The sequence below is a fragment of the Calidris pugnax genome, unplaced genomic scaffold (assembly GCF_001431845.1).
Source record: "Calidris pugnax isolate Ruff unplaced genomic scaffold, ASM143184v1 scaffold103, whole genome shotgun sequence".
Lineage (NCBI taxonomy): Eukaryota > Metazoa > Chordata > Aves > Charadriiformes > Scolopacidae > Calidris > Calidris pugnax.
In genome coordinates, this window is record NW_015090990.1 from 3,243,042 (window position 1) to 3,253,706 (window position 10,665).

General features: G+C 57.7%; 1 protein-coding gene across 1 annotated transcript; it reads right to left on the reverse strand.

Moving 5' to 3' along the window:
- Positions 1-1,263: 1,263 nt before the first annotated feature.
- On the reverse strand, positions 1,264-10,300 carry LOC106895035 (motor neuron and pancreas homeobox protein 1-like). The gene is made up of 3 exons (XM_014954117.1): positions 9,925-10,300; positions 2,359-2,519; positions 1,264-1,797 (listed from the first exon to the last, which is right to left on the reverse strand). The coding sequence occupies exons 1-3, from the start codon at positions 10,298-10,300 to the stop codon at positions 1,477-1,479; spliced, it is 858 nt and encodes a 285-aa protein (XP_014809603.1). The 3' UTR covers positions 1,264-1,476.
- Between the last annotated feature and the right edge of the window lie 365 nt (positions 10,301-10,665).

The window sequence follows — 10,665 nt, forward strand, 5'->3', positions numbered from 1 at the left end:
CCATCCATCCATCCATCCATCCATCCATCCCCATGCTCCTCTCTCCCATCATCTGCTTCCCCTGTCCACCCCTGTGTCCCACAAGCATTGTATCTGTCCCCCTGCCCGGGTTGCTGCCCCATGGCAAGCATCACCCAGCCCTGTGAGGTGTGACAGCCCCACACCAAGGCTTACCTGTTCCATCCTTCGCTGACCGGCTGCCGGAGGTGACCCAGGGCTTCTTGGAGGCTGCTACCCCTCAGCAGCTCCCACCCCCAACAGCAAGTCCCAGGGTCAGGCTGCCCTCCCTGCCACCCCCAGGCAGGGACAGGGAGAAGAGAGGAAGGGACAGGAGGACGTGGGGTAGGAGGGAAACACCACGGACTACCTGGGGATGGGGTATCCCAGCCCTGCAGCCCTACATGCACTGGGGTGGTGAAGCAGGGGTGTCCTCCCTGGGCTCAGGGGGCTGTGGAGAGGCTGGGCATTGTAGGGCTGGTCCCTCTGCCTGCATGGCTATCCTAGCATCCCCAAGTGGTGGCCCAGAAAGCATATAGGGTCTTCCAGGACCCCCTGGCATCCTGAGGACAAGGACAGTGTGCTTGCTTATGGGGCACAGGGCTTAACCTGGGCCTTCTACGGAGATGTCTGTTGTCATCTTGCTACCAGGGGTTGGTTTGAGCTCAGCCAGAGTGAGCAGAGTCCCAGAAAGGGCCTAAGAGGGGTTTAGACATCGCCATGGAAAAAGTGGGGCTCGCCACAGCAGTGAGCCCTCACAAACAGCCTGAGCACCACCCTAAACCCAGGAGGGCTCCATCCCCACCCCACTTCAGGGCAATCCCACACCAGTGCAACCAGGCTGATTGTAACATGGAAAATAGCACCACTGTGATAGCAAACTTATCAGCTCTGCTTTGCAGGGCAGCTTAATTTTGCCTGGCAAAGCTCAGACGCTACCAAGGATGCCACGAGTGCAGGAGGAGGCAGGGCAGGCTGGCACCCATCCTGGGCATCCTCCTTCCCAGCCCTTCATGCCACCAAGGGGAAGGGCAGCTGGCATCACATAGGGATGTGCTGCTCCAGGCACTGTGATATCTGCAGGGGAAGGGCAGCACACCGTCGAAGAAGGGTCCGGGGTCTGTCCCCTCCAGCTGTGCCAGCGGGCTGCCAGCTGTGCGAGTCTGCTGTCCCCACCCGGTTCCCCAGGGACCCCGGCAGGGCAGCGTGGTGGCAGAAGGGGGGCAGAGCCTCCTGTCCCCTAAGGAAAAGCACAGGCATCCGGATAACAGCTTTATAGGGGAAGGATGTGGGGACTCCCCCAGATACACACAGAAGAATAATTACGATTTAAATAGGATCCAAACACACATAAGTTAAAGGGGGGGCAGGTGCCCTGCAGCCCCCCCTTGCTCCACATGGGCACAGTCTGTGTCTGCCAGCAAAGAGACCCCCGACGCTGCAGCCCAGCCCCTCTCCCCGGCCGGCTTCATCTGCCTTTCACAACACGGAGCCGATCTTCCTCTCTGTAGAGCCCATCTCGTCCTCCTCCTCCTCTTCTTCCTCCTCCTCAGCCCCCGAGCAGGAGGAGTCCGGGCTGTAGCCCAGCTCGGCAGTGCTGCGGTGCAGGAAGCCTGAGCCGGGGCCGTGCCCCATGAACTCGGGGCTTTCGGCAGCTTGTCCCTGGGCCTCGCCGGGCAGCAGCTTCTCACAGGCTTTGCCGAGCCCTCGTTGCTTCTCGGCCTCCACTTGAGCCCCTTGCTCCTTGGCTTTGCGGCTCCGCTTCCACTTCATGCGGCGGTTCTGGAACCAGATCTTCACCTGCCAAGGGAGAGCCCCCAGGGGAGAGTGTGTCCCCTTGCCCCATCCTGTCCCCACTCAGCCCCTCGCCTTGCCTGCATCAAGGGTCCCCCCAAAGCCTCTGAGCTGAGGGTGTCATGAGGAGAGGACTACATTGGGGACTTCTCCCTTCCTCCTGCCCAGCCTCTGTGATGAAGGGACAGGGACAGAGGGGACCAGCAATCCCCCCAGGATGCCCGAGGACATGAAGGAGAAATTAAAAGCGGAATTTCAACCCCACAAAAAAAAAAAACCAACAACCTTACATAGTGCAGGGAGGGATGGGAAAGCTCTGAAATCTAAGTTGGGGATGCCAGGTAAAAAGAGGAGCACTGTTTCTGGGGTACCCCTCACAAGACATGAGCCTGAAGCCCATCAGGAAGATCCCTGCAGGAGATGCCCTGGAAATGGGTACTGACTGGGGCAATAGGATGTGGGGCTGATGCCTCTCACTGCCCATGACTTTGACTTCCCACCCTGCAGCCTCCCCACCTCCCTGGCAGCTGGCCGGTGCCATCCTCCATCCCCCCAGGACCAAGGTACCTGCGTCTCGGTGAGCATCAGTGATGTGGCCACCTCAAAGCGCTTGGGTCTGGAGAGGTACTTGTTGAGCTTGAACTGGTTCTCCAGCTCCAGGAGCTGCTGGCTGGTGAAGGCTGTGCGGGGCCGGCGGCACTTCCCCATCAAGCCGGACTGCGGGGCGGCTGCAGGGCAGAGAGCGGGCAGGGGTCAGGGGACAGCGGGGCTGGAGGGGACATCTCCTGGGCAAGCCCAGGATGAGAAGGAAGGCGAGAGTCTCTTCCATCATCCCCCGCCCCAATAATGGCTTTATTGCCTGCCAGCGAGATACCTTATCAGGCCTCGGTGTGCAACTGGGATCAGTCCTGTGACTGAAATTAAACCTCCTATTTTTTTATTGCCGGGCCGCGCAGGTGGCTGCCCAACTGCCAGGGGCTGTGGTGGCAGGGCTGCCCGTGGGCCCCGCTATCTCGCCCGCGGCCCTTGAAGGCAGCGCGGCGCTGGATCAGGAGGCAGCGGGAACAAAGGGACCTTTGACAGTCCAGCGTGGGGTGGCTGCCGCGCCGTGTTTGATCCCCGCTTATCTCTTCCCCGCTGGCTTTATTGTGTGTGTGTGTGTGTCCCCCTCCTCGCCGGGGTCCAATTTTACTGCTTCTCCCAGTGCCGCAGGGGCAATCAAACCCAGAGGTTTGCAGCTGGGTGTAAAGTGTTGGAGCAGCACTTGGGGGGGGGGGGCATTAACGGGAAAGGGCCTTGGGACATCACTGCTGCCGCACCTTGGGGAGGGAGACGGAGCATGGTGGCCCCAGAGAGGTGCCCTGCTTGGCGAGGGTCGCTCAGGCTCACCCTCTGTGCAGGGCATGGGGGCATCATCCACGTTATCTCCCTCAGATTCCAGCTTTGATCCCGACCTGCCCATCTCCTGCTGTGTCCACCGAGCCCTTCACAAACACAGTGGTGACGCATGAGGCAGGAATTTATGAAGGGGGCATTAACTGATCACGATCTGGGTTTGATCCCAGGGACCTGGGTGCTGGGTGGGACGGGTGGAATAGACTGGGCTGGGGCTCTGCAAACTCCTCATGCAAGCAGGAATGGACACAACCCCTCCTGCACCCCCAGCCCCACTGCAGCAGGAGCGACAGGTCCCTGTGGGACCCACCTTGCAGCTAAACTGGGGACTGGATAGAGGCATGCTGTGCTGATGGCTCTGACACACACAGAGTGCATTATTTTGCACTTTCAAGGCTAAAAACAAATGAGAGGCTCAAAGGATTGACAGGATAAATACGAATGTCAGACGAAAGGTGGCTCAGCCCTGCAGAGCTCTGCTGTGACTCTAGCCATACAAATCTTTGACAGATACGTGGGACCAGGTGCTAAGGAAAGGAGGTGCCATGAGGATCAGCATCTGCAGGGATGGGGCAGCCCAAGCTAACACCCCTTGCAGCTCCGTGAGGGGAGAAGGCTGGAGATGCGTCAGAAAGAACTGGAGAGGAAATTCATTCAGTGAGCATCAGTGAGAAGCTCGACACAAAGCAGCCCCAGGCAGATCCTGGCAGATGGAGACCTCCAGGATGGGTGCCCTGGGGAAGCATCCTTTGCTGCCGGAGATGGGAGGGTGCACTGGGGCACCCAGTGCCTCTTTGCCTCTCTGGAGGGGGGGCTGCACTGAGCATACTGGCTGTACTGGGTCAGGGAAGGGTCCCTCTGAGCAGGTCATTTTTCTGGGCATGGTACATAGAGGACGCTTTGGCAAAAGAGAAGGAAAGAGGACATGTCCACATCCCAGCATTCCAGTTTCTGTGCTTTCTGGAGCCAGAGGCTGTTTTGGCAGGGGTAAAGAAATATCATATTCCCAGCCTGAATTCCCCATCCCAAAGCAGAGAGCCCAGGGCTCACCTCTTAGAGCACTGCATCCTCACCCTGGGGAGCACAGAAATCCTTCAGATCGCCCCAAAAGGCTCCTCTGTACCTCCTCCTGCAAGGCCAGATGTGGCCAGACTAAAAACAGATGTGGGAAGAGTGGAGGTACAAAAGTGGGTCTCAACCCCAAAAGTAGGGGGAGTTCAGTCTGTCCAGCTTCAGAGGAGACTGGAAGTCAGTTTGTTTTAAAAACACCCCACCATCACCAAGGGACTCACTGTTACCCAGGAAAGATGCTGAAGACTGCTTGGTCTATCAGGGAAAAAAAGAACAGAAAATTTGCCCAAAAGCCAAATAAATCCAAAGGGGATATATCCCAAATAACTGCCAATGCAGGAGACCAACTGCTGGAGCATGATCCCTCTGCCAGCCCCAGGTTCCCCATCTCCGTGTCTCCAATTCAGGCTCAGTGCAGTGGTGTCCATTACAAACCTTGTACAGATCCTGACTTCCCTGGAAACCCACCTTGCCTCCCGCCTCAGTGCTGACAAAAAAACAACCCTCAAACCCCTCTAGGGTGTTGTCATGCAGTTCAAGCCACCACCAGTCCAAAGCCCAGCCTACACAGATATGGCCGGCCACCTAACCTGTCACCACCTCTGACAATATTCCCTACTATTGTCCATCACTGCTGCTCCCCATGGTGACTTGTTCAAGATTCATCCAGCAGAGGAGATGGGGCAAGCCCAAACCAACACAGCTTTAAGGTCTACCTGACCTTCAGCCACCCACAGCAGCAGCTCAGCATGGACCTGAACCACCAGCATCTCTGGCCTCAGACTTGCTGTCAGCTTCCATGAAAGGCTCTGGTTATTTTTGTGCTGAGAGATTATGGAGGAAGAGGGTCTGCAATTTCTTGCTGGGGAAGGAGCAAAGGGAGGAGGAAGTGGAATCTTAAGGCATGAGGTAGGTTCCAGTTTCTCGTGCAAAGAGGAAACCATGTCTTGTGGCTGCTGGTAGCTCCAGCCTGTCCTATCACTGTATTTGATGGACTCCTTTCCTGTCCTGCTTTGTCCTACGGCAGGCCATCACATGGACATGGACAGCATCCTCCCAAGGGATGCAGAAGGAGCACCCCCCTAAGACTTGCCTCCCCCAGTCCCTGCCAGCTGAACTATGAACGCATCTCCATCACAACCACCATCCCACAGAAGAATAACCCTTCAGGAAGGCTCTTCTCCTTACCCAGCTCCAACCAGAAGACCAGCACCACCTTCAATGGCCAAAGGATTTCCCATCTGCCCAGAAATCTTCTCCAGCGCTAATATCCCTTCAGCCTCGCAGGGTTTGGACCCCCTGGTGAGTACCCAGCATTTGGCTGCAATATCATTAAATAAATTTATTGGCCCGGAGCCAGGAATGTCCTCCAAGTCTGAGGCCAGAAGCTCTAGAAGGCAGCTGCCTCCTGGATAATTAGATAAAGCTTATAAAGAATTGTTGGTTTATTTGATACAGTTCCGTCTACTTGATAACAAGGGTAATCCTAGGTTGATATTAACCCACTTGGTTTTAATTTGGTTTGTTTAGCTATAGTTCACTTAACTTTGTGGGCTAGCAGATAAAGGAGAGGAAATTAGCACCCTGTCTGCTTTGGAGGTGTTTCTCCAGATGTCAGGGCTGGGAAGGGGGAGAGGTGGTCTCATCAGCATCAGGGCCATCACCAGAGGTTTCTCCTGGTCTGCTGGCACCCCTGACCATTGTCCGTGGGACAGCATGTATAAGGGCACTTCCTACCTCTTCTAGCCCCCTATTTGCTCTGTTATTGAGGCCTGATTGCTGCTTGCCAGCTGTTTTCCAGCCCGTGTTTCCTGCTGACACCAGACCACTGTGCACCTGATGAGCCTTGGAAGGCGTTGCTTTTGGAAAGAGTTTGCTATGACTTCTCTTGCCCACTCTCCCAGCCCAGCACAGCCTGTCGGTCAGCTCTCTGCCACTGTGGGCAGGATCTGGCCTGGGTTCCAAACCGTCAAGGTGTTGAGCAGGTGAGGCAGGCAAGTGGTGTCCCAGCAAAGCTGTCTGAGCAGCAGGTCCCCAGTGGTGAATCCTAGGCTTTTCCTGAGAGCCTGCAGCTGTATGTCAGCTCTCTGCTCCTACAACTGTCCTCTGCATTTGGCTCCCATCACTCACATTGCATTTTCATGCTGCTAGCCAGGGCAAACAAATCACAGCTCCCAGAAATATTGATAGGCACGGCACCCCGGTGCCAAACGCTCCCCCTGTGTGGTTTGGGAGATGCTCAACGCCCTGGGACAGGGATCCAGCCCGGCGGCAGCAGAGCCCTGAGCAGGCAGCATCCCCCTGGCTGCAGCAAGGGCAAGCCTGCTCCTCCGCTCAGGTCTTCCCACCCAGCCCTCTCCCTCCGCATTGCAGCAGAGGCAGCCGGGCGCTGGCTGCGGCTCCGCAGAGGCAGCTAATGAGGAAGGCATGGCACCCGTCAGGACCGCAGCAGGAGCACCTGCAGCCAAGCCCAGACCAGGTTCCTAAGGGTACCCACTGCCTCAGACCATCTCCCCAGCATCCCACCTCCCTCCGTACGCGGGTGAGGGCAGGGTGAGCACGTGCAACGTGTCCCCATGGAGCTCCTGGCTCCAGTTCAGGGGATGTCCTGCTCCTTCCCCCACCCTGACTGTCCCCAGGAGACCAAACTAGACTGTGCCTGCAAAGGAGCTCTACACAGGCAGCTAAAGAAGGAATTCATGATTTAGTCCTGGAATATTCCATAAATAAAGCACGAGGGTGAGCTCCCTCTGGGTTGCCCCACAGCATGTTCTAAGAGCCTTTCAGATGCATCTTTCCCAAATGTCTGCCCGCTGTTACCTGGAGTGCTAAATGTGACCAGCACCAGCAGTGTGGACACTTGTGCTCAGTCGCTCTGGAAATCTCAGCCAGGCAGATCTGTCCATCTGCCTAGGCTGGGTGATGGGACAGAGCACTCAGGAACTACAGGAAGCCCAGAAGCCCTGTGCCAACGGTGGCAGGCTCCTGCTCAGCCCACCACCCTCCTCAGAGGAATGAGGAAGGGCTCGGCAGGAGGTCCTAGACAGGTGTCCCTTCCTGTGGCATATCCACACCACTGCCCCTATCCCCACACCATGGCCAGCACAACTGGGCAACATGAGCCCAGACACAGCCACAACATACAGCTGGGGTCAGTTCTGGTGACTACAGGGACAATGCACGCTGCCAAGAGACCTACTTTTGGAGTTTGCAGTGACCTAAGTAAGAGGAAAGGCATGCTTGAAAGAATACCAATGTTCCCAACAGACTGAAACAAGGATCTAAAGATGGATGAGGAACAGGTTCTGATGACATAGTCTACACAGTGGTGAAAATAACAGGAGACAAGGACCAGGGTAGCAGGACCCCTGGGTGAACAAGTGTGGAGAGGAGAATAGACCCTAAACTAAGTACAAGTCCCGCAAGTCAGAAGTGATGTCCATGGGGAGGTACAGGCAGGTAGAGCAGTTGCAAACACACAAAGCTTCATCCTTCTGCTTCAGGGAGGCACTAGCTCAAGCTCTGCATCCAGCTTGGTCCCTCTGCTTTGGGAGAGGAGGACATTTGGAAGAAAACCCTGAAAGTAGTCAGGATGGACACCCAGCTCGGAGGAGATGGAAGCAGCCGGGCTGTGTAGTTGGGAAAAAAGAAAGCTGAAACGGACCTACAGAGCCTCCTCATGTGTAGACTGGGCAAGCAAAGAGAACAGAGTGTGATTTGCTGTGTTTGGCATGACAAATTTGGGGAGAACACTGGAGCAAGAAAAGCTTCGTGGCAGGAAAATTCCTGAAGTACTAAACCAGAGAGCCTGGGGAGAGACAATCCCCACTACAAAGGGCTCCCCAGAACTGGGAACAAACACCTGTCAGCTCCAATTTAAAAAATCTACAGCTTTGGCAGTAATGTTTGGCTTTTCCTACATCCTTATTACACCTCCACATGTCTCCTTTGCCTCTACTCTGCTTTGGGCTCTTCAGGGCCCAGCGTACCAGTACTTGGATCAGAAAATGCCTTTCCTCTCCTGAGCTCTCCCCAGGAGCCCAGCTCAGTGCTTCCCAAAAGACTCATTACTGTTCCCACACATCCTAGCACAGCCCAAAAGCTCTCTCCACAAGCTTGTGCTCATGCCCATGATTTGGGATTTGTCTCCTTCCAACAGGGTTTTGGAGACAACCAGCTCTGGAACTGATCCTGCACTTGAAAGGGATGAGCCTGTTGATACACAAATATCTCTCCATTATCCCAGCCAGAAGTTGAGCTGAGGGCACAGGGGCAAGTAGAGCGATGTGATCCCGCTCTGGTGAAACACACCTCTACCTGAAGTTACCTGGATGTCGAGGTACACCAACAGACCCAGCCCCTGCAAGGACAATGTGGACTCTGCAGAGGAGCAGGAAGGCGTTTCGCCACCAGCAAATAGAGATTTTCATTCCCTGTTCTTAATGGTGCCCTTGAAGAGCGCACACAGCCCATAGCACCAGATCCTCATTCTACACCCTTAGGTGCCATCACCAACCACTTCACAGCTGGATCTATCTTACAGTCCACAGAGATCCAGGGAAAGGGAGAGCAGGCTGGGGTGGGGAACAACCTCTTTGCCTTCAACCCGCAGCGGCGTAATTTGAGGAAGGAGCAATTAATGCGGTGTTTCATATTAATTCTCCCTTTTTGTGTTGTTATTCATCCAGACAGTTTATTAATTAACTGACTTACCCAGTCTTTTTTTTCTTTAAATATGCTTTCTGGTTATTAAGATGCTAAACTCAGCTAATAAATCCGGATGCTCTGCTTGGGGTTCTGCTCTCAGTTTACTGCCCACTGGCCCCCATACTTGTGGCTACTTGTGCCTCCCCACCCGTGGCCCGGTGTCGCAGTGCAGGACCCGACGCCTGTCCCCAGCCTTAGCCGTGACCACCGGGCTCACCGGACCCGCGGAGCCAGCTCCTCGCCCCGCAGGAGCTGTGTGCGGCGGTGGGCAGCGACCCGGAGCCCCTTCCGTTCTCCGGCCCGGGGGACCGATCCGGCCGCGCATCCCTCCGTGCCCCAGCCCCGTCGGGCGGCGCAGGGGGCAAGAAAGCGGGCGGATTCGTTCCCGAGCGCACCGGCCGGGATTTATTCGTTTCCCGGTGTCGGTTTCGGCTGCTGCTTCTTTATTTTCGTTTCCTTTCCCCCGCAGCAGTGCCCAACGAGCCCGCGGCGGCCGGACGGGTTCGGCGGCCGCAGCCGGCTCTGGTGGTCCGCCCCGGGAGCGGCTCAGTTCTACCGGCACCGGGGCGGGCAGTGCCCCGCGGGGCCGTCCCGCAGCACCGGGCTGGGGCAGGGCGAGATTTTGTCCTTCTGCTCGGGTTCCCGCAGCCCTCGGAGGTCTCCGGAGCGCTGGTCTTACCCCTCCCTCTCCATGCGACCCCCCCAAACCTGCCCTTGCTGGGGAGCGGGTTCAGGAGCAGCAAGAACCCCGCATCGGAGTCAGCCCCGAGGGCTCCCACCCGAACCGCAGGGGAACCGCGAAGGGGCGGCCTCGGAGACCCTCAGCCTTCGGTCCACGAGAGGACCTGCACCCCCTTGTGCCGGCGGAATCGGGAGGGGCAGAGCCCCCCGACCCCGGGGGTAGGAAGGGGCGAGAGCCGCGTCCCGCCCGACGGGAGGGTCGTTCCCCGGGTCACTCACCGTGGAAGTCGGAGAGCCTCGGCACCAGCATCCCGGCTCGGATCCAGTGCTCCAGCGGGAAGGAGCCGGCCACGGCTGCCTTCAGGTGCTCCGCGCCGGGCGGCGGCAGGTGGGGGATGCCGGTGTAGGCGAAAGCGGGGTGCTGGCCCCCCAGGGCCGGGAGCGGGTACACGGCGGGCGGGTAGAGGGCCGGCAGGGCGCCGAGCCCGGGGCCGGGGAGATGCAGCAAACCGGGCTTAGGGACGAAGCCGGCCGGGGCGAGGGGGGCGGCGGCCGGGGGCCCCCGCGGCGAGGGGGTGTCGGAGCGACCGGCGGGGCCGGGGCTCGCCGCGGGGCTCCCGGGGCTCAACCCCGGCGGGGAGGCGCTCCTTCCCATTCACCTACATCACTAATTACACACAAGGCAGACCAGGCTGATGGTGTCTAGTGCTGATGTGAGCATCACCAGTAAGATTTCAGGCTTGTCTCTGAGTGGCTTTGATGGAGACCTCAACTTCCAGACATGGGGGGGTTTCTCCCTAGCACAGCACTATGTGCTGCCTCTGCCTTGGGGCAGCTTCTTGTATGTGAGAGCAAGGAGGGGTGGTGGCCACGTGCTGCGGGCCCCGACCGGTTCCCCGCCAGCCTCCCTCCTCCGGCTTCCTCATCCCCCGGCCGCAGCAGCAGGGACACCCGAGGGCTGGACCCAGACCCTTCTGCCCCTTCCTCAGGCTCACAACCCAGCTCAGCCCAGCCCCAGTC